General features: G+C 44.2%; 1 protein-coding gene across 3 annotated transcripts in view; it reads left to right on the forward strand.

Moving 5' to 3' along the window:
• The window catches only part of C2CD3 (C2 domain containing 3 centriole elongation regulator), a 66,874-nt gene that overhangs the window by 17,656 nt on the left and 26,278 nt on the right, over nt 1-22,940 (forward strand). For all 3 annotated transcript variants that reach the window (XM_042456540.1, XM_042456538.1, XM_042456539.1), the window contains exons 12-24: nt 744-862; nt 2,272-2,394; nt 4,136-4,621; nt 6,204-6,355; nt 6,600-6,843; nt 7,800-7,983; nt 9,115-9,313; nt 9,794-9,966; nt 10,090-10,213; nt 11,287-11,555; nt 16,642-16,731; nt 16,885-17,511; nt 18,061-18,372. In XM_042456540.1, the coding sequence (XP_042312474.1) occupies nt 744-862; nt 2,272-2,394; nt 4,136-4,621; nt 6,204-6,355; nt 6,600-6,843; nt 7,800-7,983; nt 9,115-9,313; nt 9,794-9,966; nt 10,090-10,213; nt 11,287-11,555; nt 16,642-16,731; nt 16,885-17,511; nt 18,061-18,372 (3,102 nt within the window). The remainder of the gene's footprint in view (nt 1-743; nt 863-2,271; nt 2,395-4,135; nt 4,622-6,203; nt 6,356-6,599; nt 6,844-7,799; nt 7,984-9,114; nt 9,314-9,793; nt 9,967-10,089; nt 10,214-11,286; nt 11,556-16,641; nt 16,732-16,884; nt 17,512-18,060; nt 18,373-22,940) is intronic.

Raw genomic sequence — 22,940 nt, forward strand, 5'->3', positions numbered from 1 at the left:
CCCCTGCCATGCAGGAAATCACAATCAAAGCATCCCCGACAGATGGCCATCCAGCCTCTGTTTGAGCCTGGGATACATTTGAGGTATTAGGAAAGGGAGTGAAAGATTTGTGACATAGCTAAAAAAGAAAATTAAAAGAAAGGGGGGAAAAAATCAAAATGATGACTAATATCACCGGGGCTGCAGTCCTTTACTGGGGGGAAACATAAATTAATTTCATTAGAAATACCATTGTGAGTAAAGGTGTGCAAGATTGTACTATGAATGGAAGAAGGCTTAATAGTTTTGTCTAAGATAAGGGTGAGCAAATAAAGTCCTCCAGATATTGCTGGACTCCTAATTCTTGCCAAAAAAAGACCCATATGTTGTCCACTCCTAACCTAAGAGAACTGGGTGTGATCTCCTCCTCCACCACCTTCTAGTTCAGTGTAATTATATCTTGCTATATTGCCTGTGAGTAGCAAAAGGCTTACGAAAGAAGTAGCTCTTTAAAAAATAGAAGCAGACTTCCAGATTTAGATCTTATTTGGACCTTAGCTCCATTCTTTTATTAATAAGATGGTTCAACTATCCTCATCTTTTGCTATTGGCTTCCCATAGCAACTGTTTGCCCATGGGGGAACAGAGTACTGGACCAGATCCCTCAGAAGCCTTCTAGCCTTGCACTTTGAAATGTTGGCTGAAGATTTTGGTTTCTTTCCCATCATATCTGGCATCTCCTCACAACCAAACTTCTTTTACAGTGGTGAAATTTCAACAGAGATCCGTGTTCCCTGTTCACTTCAGTGGTTCCATGATAACTTACTGGTGGAACTCAGATCTCGAGTTTAACATCTTTCTGAAAAAAGGCACAGAAAGAAAGGTAATTATTATTTTAAAATTAATTTTCTGGGTTTTGTAGATTTACTAGACTGATTTCAGTCTGGCTTTAGGTTTGGGATAAACAAGCTTTAATAAACTTCATTGATAACTTGTACTTAGAATTGAGGACTATGTCTTTGTTGGTTCTGTTGGAGTTCTTAGTGCCTTTCCATATCATTGACTGTGCTATAATTCTTAATAATTTAACTGGGATGGAACTTGGGGAAAACATTTTACAGTAGTTCAAAGCCTGCTTGGAGACCTGGGCTCAAAACATGCTGTCATAGTACAGTATGGATTATGGATTATGAAAAAGAAAAATACACAAAGGCTTTTCTGCCCACTTGTTATGAGCCTGGCATCCTGATTCAGTCATGTCCCAACCAAACCACATTTCACGATTGCCAAAATGAAACAAAGCCATTGATGTTACCAGTTCACATTTTATCAGTTACACACAGCTGCTGTATGTTCCTCACATGTCCCTTCAGCTGATAGATGCAGTCTTCCCTCCACAGCTGATCTTAAGTTTCAGTCCCCCCAGATGTATAGAATGCACTGTACCACCAAGGCCTTCACGTTCAAGTTGTGTTGTGAGATAAGGAAAACTTCCAGTTAAGTCCCAGCTTTGGAGAAAAGGAAAAGTATAAATAAACAAATACAATACAGTGTGAAGTCGAAGGCTTTGGTGGCTGGCATCCATAGTTTTTTGTGGGTTTTTCAGATTCTGTTGCCATGTTCTAGAAGAGTTTGTTCCTGATATGTCGCTACATCTGTGGCTGGCATCTTCAGAGAATGCTGGCATGGAAGTGAGTGAGGTATGTACGTATATCTGTGTGTATGTATACATACATACATACATACATACACATACTGTGTAGGTTGGGAGGAATGGTTTATATGTTAATCTGTGTATTGTTCTGTTGTTGAATGGCAAGGCCATCCTCCCACCCTGAGGCCTTGCCATTCAACAACTCCTCCCAACCCAGGGTCAAACAGTGTGTGTGTGTATACGTACATACTCCACTCACTTCCATGCCAGTATTCTCTGAAGATGACAGCCACAGATGCTGGCAAAACGTCAGGAACAAACTCTTCTAGAACATGGCCACATAGACCGAAAAACCCACAAAAAACTATAAATACAATACAGTCCTTTTCTCTCAGAGTGTGGTAAACTAACATAGCCAGGCAGCTGCAAGAATGTTTACATGTGAAACTGCACTTGTTGGTACCACTTATTCTGTGTGAGAAACCCACAGTTAACCAGAGACTATGAGAGACCTGCTATACAGAGTGCTTCCTTTCACTCCAATTGCTGTAGAGGACAAGACCTTAAGAGCTCACTTTTAAACCTGCCTTCCTTCCAGCGCCAAATCCACTATACTTCTACTATGTTATTTTTTTCAGCCACTGTTGGTTGGTTCAGCAGCTTTACCCTTGCGAGATGTAATTCAGTCTGAGCAACTGATGGTCAATTGTGAATTGCTTGTGAAAGAAGGGGGTGTTCCAGCCCAGCTAGGGCCCTTAAAGGTACATAACTTGCTTCTGTGTTCTAAGTGTTATTGTTTTTCTTAATTCAGTCCTTGGGTGTCACGTGTTTAATTTTTAAAGTCTTAAAGATTAAATCTGCCAAATTGATCTAACCATTCAGAACTGATATTAATGTGGTTCTGAGGTGCTGGGGACACATTAAGATACATTTCTAGGGCTGGATGGGGCATCTGCAGAGAGCAAAGTGCCATATTTTGCTTCCTCGGGCTGCCCTGAAATGTCATGCACAGTAAAATCCAGGAAGTCACATTGGGATTGAGCTATTTTGCTTTGTTGAGAGGGAGTTGGAATGTTTTTAGGGATGACATTTTCTGGGTGATTTCCATTCCTTCATTTTGGAGGGGAGGGTTGTGGGGGAATCTATCAAGGGTCTCAGAGGCCACAATAATCTTGCAGGTCAGATGAAGCCCTTGGCCATAGAATCATAGAATCGTAGAGTTGGAAGAGACCCCAAGGGCCATCCAATCCAACCCCCTGCCATGCAGGAAATCACAATCAAAGCATCCCCAACAGATGGCCACCCAGCCTCTGTTTGAAGACCTCCAAGGAGGGAGACTCCACTACACTCTGAGGGAGTTTGTTCCACTGTCGAACAGCCCTCACTGTCAGGAAGTTCCTCCTAATGTTGAGGTGGAATGTTTTTTCCTGTGGCTTGTATCCATTGCTCCGGGTCCTAGTCTCTGGAGCAGCAGAAAACAAGCTTGCTTTCTCCTCAATATGACATCCCTTCAAATATTTAAACAGGGCTGTCATATCACCTCTTAACCTTCTCTTCTCCAGGCTAAACATCCCCAGCTCCTTAAGTTGTTCCTCATAGGACATGATTTCCAGACCTTTCACCATTTTAGTCGCCCTCCTCTGGACAAGCTTCAGTTTCTCAATGTCCTTTTTGAATTGTGGTGCCTAGAACTGGACACAGGATTATTCCAGGTGGGGCCTGACCAAAGCAGAATAGAGTGGCACTATTACTTCCCTTGATCTAGACACTATACTTCTATTGATGCAGCCTAAAATCGCATTGGCCTTGTTAGCTGCGACATCACACTGTTGACTCGTATTCAACTTATGGTCTACTTGGACTCCAAGATCCCTTTCACACGTAGTTTCATTCAGCCAGGTGTCGCCCATCCTGTATCTGTGCATTTCATTTTTTCGTTCTAAGTGCAGTACCTTACATTTCTCTGTGTTGAATTTCATTGTGTTAGCTTTGGCCCAGTTTTCTAATCTGTTCAGGTCATTTTGAATCTTGATCCTGTCCTCTGGGGTATTAGCTACTCCTCCTAATTTGGTGTCATCTGCAAATTTGATAAGTATGCCCCCACTTTTGTTCTCCAAGTCATTAATAAAGATGTTGAATAGCACTGGGCCCAGGACAGACCCCTGTGGGACCCCACTGGTCACTTCTCTCCAGGATGAAAAAGAGCCATTGTTGAGCACCCATAGTTTCTCCACCCGTGTACTAGGAATATACCTTAGCATTTTTGCTTGAACTCCTAATAGATAGATCCTTACAGTAGATATTATAGGTGTCATTGGCATGTCATTGAACTTATAGACACTTCCCTGCATCTGCAATGTGCCCTGTGGTTTGTGTTTTAAAACTGTGGGTATAAATACCTGTAGTGTTTTATTTTAACTTTACCTGTGGTTACCTGTGGTTTTTATTTTAGATTATTTTATCAATTAAAGGGTGGGTGATATTTCTAATTGTATACTGCAGGTGTCATTGGAACTTGCAGCTAACAACAAAGACTTCTTCAGCACCAGTACCAGGACAGTGACCCTGGCATCGCAAGCTCCAGTTTACTCTATTAGGAGCCCTGGAGCCAAGTTTGAAGATGCTGACAAGAGCCCTACTCCTGCTGAAAGCCCTCCCCTCTTGAAACAAGCTAGTTATCAGTTCCCAAAGAGAACTCCAGAGTCCTTGCCTGCAACATTACAAAAGCCCGATGTTGATGTGAGTCAGCAGTTGGGACTCAGGCTTGTATCCCGCAATATCCTGACCCAGATAAGTGCCTCAGAAGAGGAAGGCTTGCTGCTGCATGTCCTCTTAATGGTCCCAGAAGGGCAGGTCTTTGCTCCTCGTGATGCTGGACTCCTCGGCTCTTGCAATGTGTATTTGAATTGCAAACTCTTCAACACAGAAGAAGCCACAAGATCAGCTGTCATATGGGGAACTACCCAACCCATCTTCCATTTTTCTCAGGCAAGTTGCAGATTTCCTGTCTGATGCTGTTGAGGTAAAAAGGTAAAGGTAACAGTTTCCCCTTTGACCAAGTTGTCATGTCCAACTGTAGGTGGCGGTACTCATCTCCGTTACCAAGCCAAAAAGCCAGTGTTGTGAAAGATGATGCCATGGCCATGTGGCCAGCATGACTGCACATAACATTATTTATCTACTTGCACTTTTATATGCTTTGAACTGCTAGGATGGCAGAAGCTGGGACTAGTGACAGGAGCTCACTCCATCACTTGGCACTTGGGTCTCGAACTGCTGACCTGCTGGTCTTGCGATTGTCAGAGTCAGCATCTTAACCACTAAGCCAGCACATTCCTGTTGAGCCCCATAGATAAAATGCATCAAGAAATCTGGTAAGGTTAGTCCTCATAGTTTAGCCGCAGTTCCTTAAAATAAAATACAAAGTTGTTACTTGTTATTTGATTTCTGTTTAGTACAGGGTGATCAGTTTCTGGGTTCATTAATTCTCCAGGCATTTGTCAGTGACAAAAATGTAAATTTGCTGACCAAATCATACCCCCTCATGCCCATCCAAGTGACATAAGGTAATTGCCACCTGACAGCAGAGGCCTTCTCAGTCATGGGGCATGTGCCTGGGTCATTGCTTGAAAAGTTCGGAGTAGCGTAACATTGAAGCGTTGAAGGTATCTCCAGCAACTTTATAGGGCACCTAAACATTTAGTTACTCAGTTTTTGAAATCTGTTTTCTTTTTATCATAAGGAGAACTCTCAGCAGACTTTTTATCAGACCATGATTAAACGTTACAAAGAGTCTTATAGCAAGGTAAATACAGTGGGCTCTTGGTATCCACTGGAGTTTGGTTCCAGGAACTCCTGTAGATACCAAAATCTGTGGATGCTCAAGTCCCATTACATCTACAGGACTATAAAAATAAACAACAACAACAATAATAATCCCATTAAATACAATGCCATAGTAAAGTGGTGTCCCTTTTTTCCATGGATAGGAAGGGCTGACTGTTTTAACAGATTTATTATATCATGAGTTTTTGGTGGACTACAGGTATAAATTTGTTAAACCTAAATCCAGTTACTAATCCCAGCTAGAGTAGCCACATTGACTGAATGGGATTTACAGAAAAGTTAGTCAGCAATTCACCAATGGATCCCATGTGTCTTCACCAGTTGAGACTACACACAGCAGTTGGATTTTGACCATAGTCTTTAAGGTCATAGGATTTTGAGACTGTTGCAACTAGAGCCAAAACATGGCTCCTCCTCAGATATTGATTGCAAGTTGGTAAGCTTATTTTATGAATATTTTAAAGAGATGTTTCAGTCTCTTTATAAATGTTCTGATTTGTATATTTGGTGTTTTAAATATTTATAATTATCTCAGGAACGCTTATAGGTTGAGAAGCAACAAATAAATGTTTTATATGAATTTAAAATAAATTAATTTTTAAAATAAAACATATGGATTTGCTGTTTTACCTGTTGTCATCTTTGTTTTTGTAAGTAAAAAGGCTGACACAAAAAACCCCGCAATATACAGGCTGCTGTGCTGATCTTCTGATCAAATCTCTAGGTAACTCCTATTTCCTTGACCGCTAAACATCTGGAGAGGCTGAAGAACAACGTGATGGTCATCGAGGCCTGGAATAAAGTGCACAGCCCTGGAGGAGACAGACTGCTGGGACTGGTGAAGCTGCCATTGCATCAGTTCTATGTTTCATTCAAGTAAAGAGTATTCCTTTGGGGGTTTTACTTATCTGTTGTGTATTCACTTGGCACTCTCAATGTCTCAACAACCACTCTCATTGAATTTTTTTTCCTTCTCTTCAGTGCCACGTACATGAGATTTTCCTTCTCTGGAAAACAAATGCTCTCTGAAAACAGTGTGTATGGTTCTTGACACTGTGAATTTTGTATATACAGTATTAAAATGCCAGTGTCATCCTATCTCTCTCACCTCCTTCTCCAGAGATCCCAAAATTTCCAGCCTGCTGCTTCAGGCTCAGTATCCGGTCCTGGCTGTGGATGGCCCGATGCCTTTGGTTGATGTCTTTTCTGGCAAGAAAAATGGGAGCCTGAAGGTGATCCTGGCAATGGGTTCCGCTGACCAGATTGCAGCACTGCAGAGGCTCAAGAACGAAGAAGGAATGGAGCCTCCTGTTGTGCTACGACCACCGCATTCCCTGGATCCTCTTTCTGCACCTCTTCCAAAGGTATTTCCAGATAAATTACTTTGCACCTGGATTATGTTTGTAATTCTTCACAAATTTTCTTCTCAAACAAAGCAATGAGTAACTACAGCAGTTTTCCAGTATAAGAAAGTCTTTGAAAATTGCATTTTTTGAAGACTGTTCACAATCTGGGATAAATTCTGCACAAGACAACTACATGTGGATTTTGTACAGAATAGATTTCAAACTACAGCATTTTCTGCACAGGAAATAATGTTTCTTCCTGGGCGGTGTTGTTTTCTGTGCAAAATAACTGAGTGTGAATTTTGTGTCAATTAACTGCAGAAATTCTCATCAGTTCAGGATTTGTCTTGTCCAGACTTCTGGACACTAGGGAAACATGTTTGTCAAGTACTGTATTTTCGAGTATTCTTTCCATCTCTGGACTGGAGAGAAGTGTTTGCTGTGACTACCCTCCAAATTCTAGAATTGTCTTCCCCTAGGGACCAAAGAAGGAGCTTTTCTCTGGTGTCGGGGGCTTAGCATTTGGGATGAATCTGATGGGAGGAAAGTGAAGCATTTAGGATTGTTACTGTGTATAATATTTCTGTTAATTAGATTGGTCAATGTATGACTTGATGTTTTACTGCTGTTTGTCCAGAACCTCTGAAAAGGAACAGTCTGACTGCTCTTGGGGAAAGCCAATATGGTGTAGTGGTTTTGAGTGTTGGACCTGGAGTCTGGGAGACCAGGGTTTGCCTCCCCACCATAAGCCGTGGAAACCCAGTTGGTGACTGTGTGCAAGTCACCCTCTCTCAGCCTCAGAGGGAGGGAGTGACAAACTGCCTCTGACTCAGTCATGCCAAGAAAACCCTAAGATAGGAATACCAGAATCTGGAATTGACCTAAAGGCAGACAACAGTATAAAATTACTCTTGATGACCGTCTTCCCTAGGTGATTGTCCTTTTTCACAGGGATTCCATTTTGTCTTATTTAGCGGTCAGACCAGGAAAAAGAAGGATTAATGGAGCATGTCTTTGAGATCCACGTTGAGTGCATTAAAGGGCTCACTCCCCTCCAGTCCACCGTCTGGGGAGAGGCCGACTGCTATGTGCAGTACCACTTTCCAGTTCAGGAATCAGAGTCTGACATACTACGTGGGACAGAATTCTGTGAATGTGGTAGGCTTAGTTTGTGAAAATACTGTTTGCCATCCGTTTGTTCCTGAATGCTCTTTGCAGCTTCTTCACTTGAACCTACTAGGTGCCTTGGTGATGGGCAAATCTGTCACTGAACTTCAGAAATGAAATTAAAGTAGCACATTCGTCAAGAATATTATTATTATTAACCTTTATTTATAAAGCGCTGTAAATTTACACAGCACTGTACATATAATTTATAATTGGACGGTTCCCTGCCCTCAGGCTTACAATCTAAAAAGACACGACACAAAGGGAGTGGTGGTGGGGAAGGGGCCTCTCTAGTAGGATAATACATATAAAATACATAGCAATACAGGAAATGATTCAATAAAACAGACAACAAAAGAACATCAAAGAATAGCGACAGCTGTGGCTTATTAAAGTCATCTTCTCACCAACAATAACTGCTTCCACAGTGATTGCATTTCATTTCACTTTCATTTGCATTTTGATAATCAGAATCAGTTTTTTTGCTGAAGGATACCAAAATCAGTGATCTTTATGGCTACTAAGAAATATTTCCTTAACAGGCACGTCAAGCTGTGCATGTAGAGACTAATATGAATTACCAATACCAGAATAATGTGATTATGGAATCTGATGGCCCACGTTGTGCGTGCTGACAAAACTCATCAAATTTTCTTTAAGCCATAGTTTTTGGTGTGTTTTTCGGGCTCTGTGGCCATGTTCTAGAAGAGATTTTTCCTGACTTTTCGCCAGCACCTGTGGCTGGCATCTTCAGATAATGCTGGCAGTTGGATATATATTCTCTCTCTCTCTCTCTCTCTCTCTCTCTCTGTGTGTGTGTGTGTGTGTGACCTGATTCCCTTCTATGCCAGCATTCTCTGAAGATGCCAGCCACAGATGCTGGCGAAACGTCAGGAAAAAACTCTTCTAGAGAATGGCCATAGAGCCCGAAAAACCCACAAAAAACTATGGATGCCAGCCATGAAAGCCTTCGACTTCACATTTCTTTAAGCCTTTTAATGAGAAAAGGATTCTTGGAGAATTGTTCCAAGCTCATTGATGTATCAGTGTTTGATCACTGTTACATGTGATGTGAACATTTATCACTTACCTTCTGAATTTTTCATTATTTTTCTTCCACAGCCCTTGCCTTAAAAGCTTTCCGTTCAGCCACCACCTTGTGCCTCCCCGACCCCACCTTCAGTGATGAACGTCATCACTCGTTATTGGTCCCTGCTGACATCCCTGTCCAGCGGCTGCTGCTCGATGCTTTCTCTGCACGGGGCTTGCCAGCAGGAGGAGGAGAAGGAGCAGGAGGAATTCATTTTGAAGTCTGGTGCAGGTATGTTCTTCTTGCTGTTGTTTGCCTTAATGCCATTTCTGATTTATGGCAACCCAAAGGTGAATCTGTCATGGGGTTTTCTTCTTTTTTTTTCTTTTTTCCTTACTTATATCCTACCTTCCTCCCAATATAAGGATTCAAGGCTGCTAACAAGAAATTTAAAGTACCATTTAAAAACAATACAAAAGTGTTAATAAAAGTATAAGTATATATTTTTTTAAAAGTAAACAATTTAAAAAGCTAAAACAATTATACTTTAAAAATATTAAAATGTAATACCGTATATACTGTACTCAACTATAAGTTGACCTCATATATAAGTTGAGAGTAGGTTTTGGGACCAAAATTATGAATTTGTGCACATCTGGCAATGTGTTCTTTACTTTAAGAAGTTCTTTTTCCAATACAACCCAGTTTATGTTCAGAGCCCAGCTGAACAGTTTGCTTCCCACTGACACTTTGGCCCCATCTCTTGCCCAGGTATTACTACCCTAATGTCCGAGACCAGATGGTTGCCAGAGGGACCTTGCCACTATCGCGCCTGTGTGCCATGGTGACCATGCAGCACCGGGAGGCTGTGGGGATCCAGACCTTCAGTCTGCCCTTGATCCCCAGAACTGAAAGCTCAGGGCAACACCATGCCCAGTCCTCAGGTAACGGAAAACAGTGGAGGGCATTTCTAATACGCATGGAACAATTTCAGTCAGGCCCCAGGGTTGACTGAACAGAGAGCCAAATATATATTTCTTTTTTATCCACTCCATTTCTTTCTCCAGGTTTCCTTGATGTGAGCATCAGATACAGACGTTCTCTGAAAGTAGCCAAAGGCATCCTGGCAGCTCAAACTGTTTCTATTTCTATTCAGATACGCTCTGCAGCTGGTTTGCAGGCAGCCGCCAGGTAAAAAAGAACCAATGCTGATATGGACATTTTACCTATTTGTCACCATCTAGTGGTCAGGAAAGATCTAATATTTTTTTCCTGATCCAAGCAGAGCTTATTGTCAGAGACAATATGTAATGCACTTAGGTTCCAACAGATATGGGCAACCCTTGGCAATAAGGAGCCCTCATTGGCATTCTAAGGGCCTGGAGGGAGTACATATGCCTACCCCCAAAAATAAAAATTAATCAAAAAGGGACTTGGAGGGAAATGTTGCCAGTTTTGGGTCTGCCCTAGGCAGGTTTTAGGCCCAGGAAGGGCATTTTTTTTCCAACAAGAATTGACTGCAAAGACAATTTCCTGGTCACAAGGCCACAAAAAGCAAGCCTCACTTGAGCATAAAATGGCCAAGGAGGGATTTTTTTTTAATGTAAGGAGTTGCAGCTATCACCAAATAGGCCTGGGGTCACATGAGTTACCTTCTCCACCCATGAGCTATAGCGAAGTGGCACTTTAATCCATGGTCTTCACAGAAGATATCACCGTTCAGCATTGCCAGGGTCCGCTTGATGACTCCATCTCTTTGCACTTATACATTACATTATGAAAGGTTAGACAGATAATTAGAAAGAAGACTAGGAAGTAACATTCAGTTAACAGAAAGAGCTTGGAGGTGTTACTAGGTCATGGCAGTACTAGGTCAGTGAATCTAAGCAAGGTGGGTGGTGATGGGGTGACTTGGAGGTCTATCATTTATGGGTTCGACATAAATTGAAGTTGATTTGACAGCAATTAACAGCAACAACAACGTGCATCTTCTCCCTACATAGAGGATCCCAGGTTCGTTTCCTGGCATTTCCAGCCAAAAGGACCAAATGGGAGCTGATGAGAGAACTCCTTCGGAATGCCAGGGAAACTGCTTTCACTCAGAATAGACAGTGCTCAGTTTAATTGTCTGACCAAATAGCTAGAATTTTATTTTCCTGTTTCCTGTTTATAACATAAAACCAACATAAATTCATATATTACAGGAGATTTGTTTGTAACTTCTTCTTATGGTGCCACTGGCATGTTTTCTTCTCTTTGCTTAGGGCTTTGGCCGAAAAGAACCCTTTGCTCCAATACAGTGCTGAGGTTGGTTTGAATGCCTATGTATCAATCCATATCCCCTTCCTGCCCGAGGCAGAGAGACGCAACACGCGTGCGGTGGCTCGTACTTTCTGCCCCGAGTTTGAACACCACATGGAGTTCCCGTGCAATCTTGTGGTCCAGGCAAGCAGCGGAGAAGCATCGTGTCTGGGGGAGCTCTTGCAGCGCTCAGAAATTGTCTTTTCTGTCTTCCACCAGAACCTGAACTCAGGTAGGGAGGATGAGTAGGAATGGATCCAAATTGTACCAGTCGAGTAAACTTACATTACATGCATGCCACTGTCACACTGAGCTGAATGAAGATGGGGAAAGACAAAAAAGCCCAACAATGTAAAGAAGTTCAAAACAACAAGGTCTAATCCTAACTGCTGTAAGGACAGTTTTCATGCATGTGGTTCTGATCTCATAAAATCATCCCAAAGTGAGATCCTTTACCCTAGAACTGCTTTTCTTATTCACCTTTTATGCTGTAAACCATTTCAGTACATTCTGCTTGGACAAATCCATACCTGATATTCTATATTGGATACTTAATTAAGTATACTTAACTGAGTATACTAAACTAAGTTAGGAGCCAGTGTGGTGTAGTGGTGTGAGCATTGGACTGTGACTCTGGAGACTAGGGTTCAAACCCCAGCTGAGCTATGAAAATCCACTGGGTTACCTTGGGCAAGTTGCACTCTCTCAGCCTTGAAAGATGGCAATGACAAACGCCCTCTGAAGAAACTTGCCAAGAAAACCCCATGATAGGGCCAACATAAATTCGAAATGGCTTGAATGCAGACAACAACAAACAACTGAGTAACATCTCCTGGCCAGAGCACAAATCTGACATAAATGTTATTCATCCATGCTCCAGTCACCTGCAAAATGGACCTCCTCCCCATGATTAGATTTACTCACCCACAACTGTTCTGTATTAATGATAACTACTTAGTCTCACTAGTGGCATTATTGCCACATGACACGCACACACACCCCATTTAGTTTACCAGCATCAATTGCCTGAAGCCCTTTCTGCAAATGATCAAAGCATGGGTGGATGATGTTTCCTCCAGGGTTAGTGGAGTTGGGGCAGGAGAGATTACTTGATTAAGAATATTTAATTACTTACATAAGTCTACTTAAATAAGTACCTAATACAGAATACTAGCCTATATTTTTATTTAATGCAGGAGTGGGGATCCTTAGACCTAGGGGCCTAACCCTGTCCTTTTGTGATCACCATCCAGTGCCCTTGGGGTTCCTAGGTGGCCACACACTTTCTTCATGACTACATTAGTTGGTGGGTTTTCAGCTTTGATAGTGGTGTTCCAAATTCTAAAAAGTTGAAATGCATCTTCTAAGGCTTAGATCCTGACAATTAAAGCCTAAAACTAAAATATGCCAGTATTTCTGGTCTTAACATTTCACCTTCAGTTTTTAATAATAATAATAAAAATAATAAAATTTTTATTTTTATCCCGCCCTTCCAGTGATCAGGGCGGCTAACAGCAGAGTTAAAATACAGAAGAATACAATAACAAGTTAAAACCACAATACAATAACATAAAAATAAAAATAAAAAAGCCCCTATAGCCCAACCTCATGGCCACGGAAGAGGAGGGAGGCCCACAGGATGTTTATTCGGGGAATGCCTGATTGAATAGGAAGGTTTTGAGATCCTTCCTAAATTGGGCCAGGGTGGTAGAAGAGCGGAGCTCAGTGGGCAGCTTATTCCAAAGGGCTGGGGCAGCTAGGGAAAAAGTCCTCCGCGAAGTGGAGGCCAATCTGGCCCCAGGCACCTTCAGTAGTTGCTGCCCAGACGTTCTGAGGGTGCGGGGCGGAATGTACGGGGAGAGACGGTCCATTAGGTATCCTGGGCCCAAGCCATTTAGGGCTTTATAGGTAATAACCAACGCCTTATATTGAGCTCGGAAGCGGATGGGCAGCCAATGGAGGTCCCTAAGAACAGGTGTTATATGGCTGGTCCTGGGAGCACCAGTGACCAGCCGGGCCGCCATATTCTGCACCATTTGTAGCTTCCGAGTTTGGTATAAGGGTTGCCCCATGTAGAGTACGTTGCAGAAATCCAGTCTCGAGGTTACCAGAGCATGTACAACAGTTTCTAGGTCCCTCTGGGCCAGGTATGGGCGCAGCTGGCGAATCAGCCGAAGCTGATAACAGGTACTCTTGACTGTCGCATTCACCTGAGCAGTCAGGTGAAGCGACGAGTCAAGAAGCACCCCCAGACTGCGCACGGAGTCCTTCACAGGAAGCGTGACCCCGTTCAGGACAGGTGGAACCACCGCCATTCCTGGACCAGGAGAACCTATCACTAGTACCTCCGTTTTCTCTGGATTCAATTTGAGTCGGTTTTCCCTCATCCAGCCCATTACTGACTCCAGACAGGCCACAAGAGGAGAGACGCCATCCCCAGTCACTGCATCAGTCGGAGGCATAGAGAAAATGATTTGGGTGTCATCAGCGTACTGATAACCCCGCGCCCCATGTCTCCGGATGATCTCTCCCAGCGGTTTCATGTAAATGTTAAATAGCATGGGAGACAGAATGGCCCCTTGAGGGACCCCAGTTTTAAGGGGTCTCTCGTCGGAGCACACGTCCCCCAGCTGCACCATCTGGGACCTCCCGGAGAGGTAGGAACGGAACCACTGAAGCGCAGTGCCCCCGATCCCCACCTCCGCCAGGCGCCCCAGAAGGATACCATGGTCTATGGTATCGAAAGCCGCTGAGATGTCCAAGAGCACCAGCAGGGACACGCTTCCCCTGTCGATGCCCAGACGGAGATCATCGACCAAGGCGACCATGGCCGTCTCAACCCCATGACCCGCCCGAAAGCCAGTTTGAAATGGGTCCAGATAATCCGTTTCATCCAAGACCGTCTGAAGCTGGATCGCAACCGCCCTCTCGATCACCTTTCCCAAAAATGGTAGCAGCGAAACTGGCCGATAATTATTATGAACCAGGGGGTCAAGGGAGGGCTTTTTTAGGATCGGTTTTACAATGGCCAATTTGAGATCCGATGGAAATTGCCCATCCCTCAAAGATGTATTAATTATCCGGCGTAACAATGACGTTACCGCCGGTCCCCCCTGGGCCGCTAACCACGAGGGGCAGGGATCAAGAGAGCAGGTTGTTTTCTGAACACTTCCGAGGATCTTGTCCACATCCTCGGTACTTACCAACTCAAACTGATCCAGTGTAACACAGTCCACGGAGGCTCTGGACACCTCTACCCTTGGTTCTGCCATAATGTCGGCGTTCAGACCTTCGCTTATACGAGAAGTTTTATCCATTAAAAAGTCATTAAACAAGTCACAGCAGGCCTTAGAAGGTTCAAGGATCTGGTTCAGGGCAGGAGGGAGCTGAGTTAGCTCCCTGACCACCCTGAACAACTCTGCCGGACGTGACTCCGCGGACGCAATACGAGCACCATAGAACGAATTCTTTGCTGCTTGTATTGCCTCTCCGTAGTCCTTTAACAGTTGGTCTAGGAGAGTCTTGTCGTTTGAGCAAAGGTGTTTCCGCCAACGGTACTCTAGCCGTCGCAGAACCCGCTTCCTCGCCCGGAGATCTTCCGTATACCAGGGCTTACGTTTGGAAGCGGGCCTGAGAGGGCGCTTGGGAGCGATCCTGTGTATAGCCCCAGAAAGACCGGTATTCCAGATACCGGTGAGGGCATCAACAGAGTCGCCGTCATTTCCAACCGTGAGCCCCTCTAGGGCTTCTTGGAACCTTTCGGGTTCCATCAGCCTTCGAGGGTGGACCATCCTAACAGGTCCGCCACCCCCGGGGGGGATCTGGGTAGAAGCCTTGATTTTCACCTCTACCAGGAAATGATCCGTCCATGACAGGGGGGAAATATTATCTATTTCCACCCACGGATTTTCCGCATCCGAACAGAAGACCATATCGAGAGTATTACCCGCACAATGCGTTGGACCCTGTATCAGCTGGGACAGGCCCATGGCCGTCATGGTCTCCATGAATTCCCGAGCCGCACCGGGTGGAACATAGCTGGCCGTGAGGGAGATGTTGAAGTCGCCCAGGACAAGAAGCCTGGGGGTCTCCAGCATCAGCTCAGCGACCAGCTGTGTCAGCTCGTTAAGGGAGTCCGCTAATGCATGGGGTGGCCGATACACCAACAGAATCCCTAGACTGTCCCTAGCTTTTAGGGTCAGGTAGATACACTCGATATAGGTAGTCTGTCGGATGTGGTTCCTGGTGAGGGATACGGTGTTCCTATGTACCAAGGCCACACACCCCCCCCGCCCACCTAACCTGCGCTGGTCCTTCACCGAGTACCCAGCAGGCAGGGCCTGAGCCCACACAGCATCCCCTTCAGGCCCCAGCCAGGTCTCGGTAATGCAAGCCAGGTCACACTTCGAGTCCTCCAGTAAGTCCTGGAAGATGTGGGTCTTGTTATTAATTGACCTGGCATTGCACAGGAGCAGCGACAGGGTTTGTGGCACGGTTGGAGTGACCCTCAGGTCCTTCCGGGTGGGGGAGGGGCAGGAAGGTGAGATAGATATAACACATCGATCCCGCCTTCCCCTGGAACGCAAGCCCCTTCTCCCACCGCCATACCTCCCCCTGCCCCACACAACCTCAATGGGAGCTCCGCCCTCCAAGATGTCATCCCCGGCCCAGGCATCCCCCATTTCCCTAACCTCCCCCCAACCCTCTATGGCGACTGAGGGAGCAGAGGGCAGCCACTAAAGGCATCCTCGTGCTCCCACCCAGGCTAACCCGAGCCTCCCGTGCCCAACGGGAACTGCGCAACTGCGCAGTTCCGCAACTGCGGTGTTTCCCCCAGTCCGTGGGCGGCTCTCCCGAGGCGGTGCGCAGATGCACACCTCTAACACCCCGGGAGGAGGCCGCCCGGCAGAGGGGAGCAGTCCTGGCAGCAGCGGCGACAGCAACAGCGGCGGTGTCCCGGCGTGGAGGCCAAAAGGGGGGCGTGTCAGGAGGGTCCGGTTCCCCGGCTTTTAACCCCGCCGCTCTCACCTGGCGGGGCTCCTCCCAACTTCCCCCTAGATGGTCCTTAAAGGGGCCTTCACGCTCTCACTGGCCGCCAAACGCCAAAGCCAGGAGAGTCCAGGTCCCAGCGGGGTTCCCTGCGGTGTTTCCCCCAGTCCGTGGGTGGCTCTCCCGAGGCGGTGCGCAGATGCGCACCTCTAACACCCCGGGAGGAGGCCTCCCGGCAGAGGGGAGCAGTCCTGGCAGCAGCGGCGACAGCAACAGCGGCGGTGTCCCGGCGTGGAGGCTTATCTCATATTCTTTCTTTCATCTTTTAGCTTTGCCTACAACAAAAGCTTCAGCTTTGAAAGATTACCTTCTGGGAACTGCCAGGGTGGCAACCAAAGATCTGTTGATTAAGAGATCAGGTAAAAGATTCTTTCAAATAATTCAGTTGTTTTTGACACACCATTAACAACTTTGCTTTATGATATAAAAGTACCCAGACAATTAAAAAAAAACCCTTTATATCAGAGAAAGATAATATCTCTCTGTGTTTGTTTGTTTGTTCTGTGTTGAAGGTATTAGAGGCTGGTACCCAGTCAGTCTTCCAGAGGATGTGGTGCCTTCAGATTGTGCAAACATCATGGAAACCATAGTTGGAGGCCTAGAGATCTCTGTGACCTTTGCTCATCCTGGGGACCGAGAACGTGTTCTGGATGCTGCAAAGCTTTTAGGCTGGAATTGGGAGGAAGCCTCCAATGAGAAACTGCAGGAAGACAGTGAGGGCGAATACCAGTCTGCTGCAAACCCTGCCACAGTGACTGTTTCTGTCCCGAGGCTGTGGCTGCCAGTGCAGTGTCTGCTACTCGCCGGGCAGACCCACTTGAATAAACGCATCTACTGCTACCTTCGCTATAAGCTGTATGATCAAGAAGCCACATGGACATCACTGAGGAGGCCAAAATTAGTTGAAGACCAGAAACATGTGACAGTGACCTTTAAGAAAAGCCAACAAATGGATCTTCAACAGAGCCATGCATTATGGTGGTACTTCAGGGAGGAGAGGCTGGAGCTCCAGGTGTGGCGAGCCTTTGGGAATGAAAGCCATGTGGAGAGACCACTGGACACTGACCGCTTGATTGGGTCAGCCTATGTGGATCTTTCAGCGCTTGGAGAGAGCTCAAGAAAGAAGAGAACAGTTAGTGGTATGTTTCTCAGTTGTTTAAAAAGCAGTCGGTAGGGAGCAGCCTTGGGGTCCAATGGGAATGCAGTTCTTCACTCTCCAATCTTTGCATTTTCCCCTTCAGAGACTAATCTATTAATAGTCATGAGCCTCCTGGGCATATTTATATAGTCCGTATTTACGATGTGAAATAAGTTGCCACAAGATGTGATTATGACCTGGTCCACAGATTACTTTTTTTAAAAATGATTTGAGCAAGTTCTTTGAGGGATAGGTAGATCCATCCAGAGTTGCCTGTTGCTCTAATTTGGGAGCGGGGGTGCTATGAAAAATATAGGGAGCAGCCATAACTTGAAAGATACATGTTCTTCATTCAGAGGTATATGCTTCTGATTACTCAGTGCTGGGATGTCTGAGTTGGTATAAGGCTTTTCCAGGAGTGAGAGACATGTTTATCTGTAGGCAGTAGAAACAAAACCAATGTTCATACTTTTGTAAGATTCTGCAGCTTCTTCTCAAAGGTACCAGGTTGCACAGTGCTTTCTGAGCCTTGTTTATCCAATGATTACAGGTGTCTTCCCCTTGTTCCGGCGCAATGCTTCAAACCTGTGGGGAGCAGCTGTGCGTGTTCACATTGCAGTGGCTTCCACTAGCTCCCATGGGCTTGAACTCACTGAAGAGGGGAGCCATAGCAGCAGCAGTGAAGGTGAAGAAAAAAAAGAGGCACTTGGGCAAAAGGTTGAGATCCCTCTGGAACCAACTCCTGCAGCTGCAGACATCCTTACTGAGATATCATCTGAAGCATCTCCTCCTGCCATGGACCATGAGAAGACATTTGCTGCTAGTATCCTAGTGGAAAGAGCCATGCACTTAAGCTTAAAGGGTAAGTTAAATGCAGGGGTTGCTACATTACCAAAAAGTGTGTCAACATGAACCCCACAAACTATTTTTGCTTTCATTTGCAATGCTGAACAAAACAAATTGTTATGTTTAATTTTGGACACAATGCTAGAGTGCTGCAATTGAGTGTCCATCTGCAATTCGCTGTTCTTCATCCATTTTCTACAGCTGTTCTTTTGGTTGTTGTATGCCTTCGAGTAGTTTCTGTCTTATGGGAACCCTTAGGCGAACATATCAAGGAGGTTTTCTTAACAAGATTTGTACAGAAGAATTTCAGGTTTACCTTCCTCTGAGGCTGAGAGAGTGTGACTTTCCCAAGGTCATCCAGTGGGTTTCAATAGCTGATCAGACATTCAGACCTTGGTCTCTTGGACCCTCAAACCACTAAACAACCTCTCTCTCCATCTATTCAGCAAAACTGCACATAATAAAAAGCAAATAAATAGGTAGGGAGTAAGTCTACCAAGGGTTTTTTTTTCCGGTGAGCGGGATATATACATGCCAGCATTCTCTGAAGATGCCAGTCACAGATGTCGGCGAAACATCAGGAATAACCTCTTCTAGAACATGGCCACAGAGCCTGAAAACCCCACAAAAAAACTATGGATGCCAGCCATGAAAGCCTTCGACTTCACATATGCTTAACACTTTGTCTCTGTCTTTCTGTTTCCTTTCTCCATTCTTCATTGTGGCTTTGCAGAAGGATTCAAAGTCCCATGGCTTATGTGCGTATATGTGCCTTCGAGCTGACTGTTGACTTATGGTGATCGATTATTTCCATAAGGATTTCTTATGCAAGGAATACTCAGAGGTGTTTTTGCGTCTGAAATATAACCTGCAAGACCTGGGATGCTTGGCAGTCTCCCATCCCGGTAGTAAGAAATCTTGACTTTGCTTAGCTTCCAAGGTATGCCTTCAGGGTGTTTAGTCCTAATAGGACTTATCTAGAAAAAATTATGTGGGACTCCTAGAGAAGTAATTCCCAAACTATGCCTCAGGGTATGTCAGCACATCACAAAATGAGCCATTGATGCTGCAGTTTGATATTCATTAGTTTGTCATTCATGTCAGAATTGTTTACTAAGCTCCCCTGGGGATTGGAAATTGAGGGCTTGTGAAAACCCTTTCCCAGTTCATATCTGGGACCCCCCCCCCCCCCACCAGAGCAGAGGAATTTGCCACCACCTTTTAATCCCCTTGACTCATTACACAATAACAAACCATGTTACACGATTCTTCCTTGCCTCTACCGGGATAATAAAATGCAGTTTTGAACCTCTGTGGCTCTTCATGCCTCCCTAGAGGTAATCATTATGAATGGCAAAACTTTGGGACACACCTTTGATCTTTAACAAGAAGTTAAGCATTATTCATAGAGGAGAAAAAATGCATGCACTTTCTTTAAAAGGTTATGTTGTAAACAAGATCATCATCATAGAGGTGCCTCCCTCAGGCTCAGCTCAAGGTGGTCAGAATCATATGCCAGCATCTTCCACAGTTAACAACCAGTGCACTTCTCTGTGTGTTCCCTACAGTCTTTCTTCTGGCTCTTTCTGGCTGGCACCATGGTATCAGATCTTCAGGGCTGCTTCTCCTCTCAGATTCCAAGCAATTAATTTCTGGTCCTGTTTCCCATTCAGTGATCCCCTAATCTCCTTTGGCCAGCATCTTTGTGACCTCTGTTTACCTATCACATGATGTTAGCATTCAGCCAGACTTAGGGGGCATTGTAATGGCTAGCCTTAAAGGTGTTTGCTTGTGAATATAACAGGTCTTGTGAGTCAAAAGTACATACAGAAGAAGCTTCTTACCATACCTCAGTATGGGTTCCTATCCTAGTTTGGCCACCTTCCAACTGTTTTCTGATGGGATCGAGTTCATTCATCTGCTCTCTGCACTTGGTGTAAGTGAATCATTCAGTCACTTCTGCAGATACACCAGCATGACCTAACTGCTAAGGAGAGTGCTGTTGCATAGAATCATAGAATTGGAAGAGGCCGCAAGGGCCATCCAATCCAACCCCCTGTCATGCAGGAAATCTAAACCAGAGCACCCCCCGACAGATGGCCTTAACTCACTCCTCTAGGTTACGGGTTCACACAGAAGCATGGAGGAGTTGTATGTTTTCCATTAAGGCTTCAAGGTTGTGAGGTCAATTCCAGCCCAGCAGGGCTGAAGCTCTACTCAGGCTTGCATCCTTCTGCGGATGCTAAAATGAGTCCCCAGATTGTTGGAGGCAGTTAGCTTACACTTTGTAAACCACTTAGGGAGTGCTTAAGTGCACTGATAAGCGGTATAGAAATGTACTAGCTATTGCTATTGCTAAATGTCTAACAAAGTCAGTAATTCAAAAAGTAGTTCACTGGAGCAGTCAAATTTTGGAAGCATCATTATACACTTCAAATGTGCCAGTTTTTTTTTTTTTTTTAATTCATGTCTTACAAAATGATCACTCTTGGTGGAGACATGCCTGTTTTCTGACACAGATAAAATTAGTTTGTTCAAACATCTTTCAGACATGTTAAGGATGCTGGTACTCTAGTAAATCAACAGCTTGTATATTTGAACCTCAACTTTCAACTAGGAGCTTTTCTGTTCTACTTAAATATGCTTATCTTTTAAAAATCAAAATGCCAATTAGGAATAATTCATTAAACTTGCATCTAACTATAAATAACACCAGTTTTATTTTGTATTTTGACATGTAGTACCCTGCCTTGAGGAGAGGTGGGACATTTGTTGTTGTTGTTGTTGTTGTTAGAGAGCCTTACTTTTCATTGGGGTCTTCAGTTTAAATGCTAAAGGAATGCAGAACTAAGCCAGTTCTGATATAAGTCTCTAGTGCTGGATGATGTTCCTCTGTATCCCATGCAGTGTCAGCATGGCAATTTTATGAATGGGCCTTGCAGGGAATATCTCCCTCAATCGTGTGAAAGTTCCATTGAAATGAACGTGTGCTCCGTGTGAATACATCCCTGCTCTTGCTAGGTCCCATTCACTTCAGTGGGACTTTGTGCAAGAGTTGTTCCCAGAGTGGGATGTGCTTTTTTTAAAAAAAAAACCCAAAGACTTATGCAGTAAATTTTGTGTATGTTTTAATGTCTTGTAATCCTAACAAAATTCTTGCCAGAAGCTACATAGACACATTTTGTGCAAATATTTTGCCCACTTGCTATTCCATCTTTGATTTGAAAGATTGATGCCATGTTCTTGAGGAAAATCAGATGCTTTCCACTTGGAGGAATGTCTTTTCAGACCCTTAAGTTGTTTTCACAGATTGTAGTGTTGAGTATCCAAACCTTGTTTGGAGAGAAGCATGCTGTTTATTGCAACAGCTGGTAAAATCCATTTTTATCATTTGTATGTTTTTATGACTTTTATCAACTGTTTTAAATGTTTTTTAAATATGATTGCATGTTTAATTTCTTTTAACTCTCATGTCATCTTCTGTGCTGTCTGTATTTTGTTTTAATTCATATTGCGAGTCGTCTTGTGTCTCGTACTGGGAGAAAGGTGAGAAATAAAAAATAAAATAAATAAGTTGCCGGTGTGCCCTCACATTGGAAGACATGCCTGGTGGGCATCTAACTGAGTACAGTAGAGCAAGGTCTGCATCTGGATATGCCCAGACCAGATCTTCCATGTTGCTTTTTATCATATGACAGAAAAGACACAGTCATGTTGTACAGTGGTCCCTTGTTATCCACTGAGGTTTAGTTCCAGGACCACCCATAGATACAAAAATCTATGGATGTTCAAGTCCCTTTAAATACAATGGCACAGTAAAATGGTGCCCCTTATTTAAAATGGCAAAATCAAAGTTGCACAATTCAGGGTCTCGCAATGCAGCAAATCTAAAATGTGAGCCCAGTGCTCTCTGCCCTATGGAAGTCATGTCATCAAAGCTGTCTTTGTCCCCACAACCTTGATGCACGCAGCATTGTGTGCTCTGAGCCGCTTCCAATTCAGGACGTGGCCACGGGATTCGCGTTCTGTATTGTTCCAGTCTCCGAAATGGCATTGAGGCCCTTTCCCAAAAGGTGACCTTGTTGTTCTCTGTGGATGCACAAGAGCGACTTTGTGCAAAACAGCAAACAACTAGGTCAAGCCAATTAACTGATTAGCTAATCTCTTTTCTCACGGACTTCTTCCCGTGTTTTTGAGATAAACAGCCTGGCTTTGAAACAGCGCATAAAAGGGCATTTTCAAAGCTGTAGGTCCTACTCCCCAAAAACCATTGGGCCCACTCTGACAGTACTTCTGCAAGCGCTTCTGAAATCTTCCAGAAATACTATTTTTCGAAGTGTTCCTCCAAACATTGAGCTAGACCAAACATTTCTTGTCAGCGCCTAAGAAAAACAATATTGGGGGCAAGGTGAGATTTCATAGAGCTATTATTTTAGGTGAACTTATTTATTAATTTAAATATTTATACCTTACCCTCTGTCTAAAGATTTCAGGGTCGCATGTAATAAAAACAGCCTGATTAATTTAAACAGTGTAAAAAGAGAATTATTTTAAGAGGCTACAAACATATTAAACAATTTACCA

The sequence above is a fragment of the Sceloporus undulatus genome, chromosome 3 (genome assembly GCF_019175285.1).
Source record: "Sceloporus undulatus isolate JIND9_A2432 ecotype Alabama chromosome 3, SceUnd_v1.1, whole genome shotgun sequence".
Classification (NCBI taxonomy): Eukaryota; Metazoa; Chordata; class Lepidosauria; order Squamata; family Phrynosomatidae; genus Sceloporus; species Sceloporus undulatus.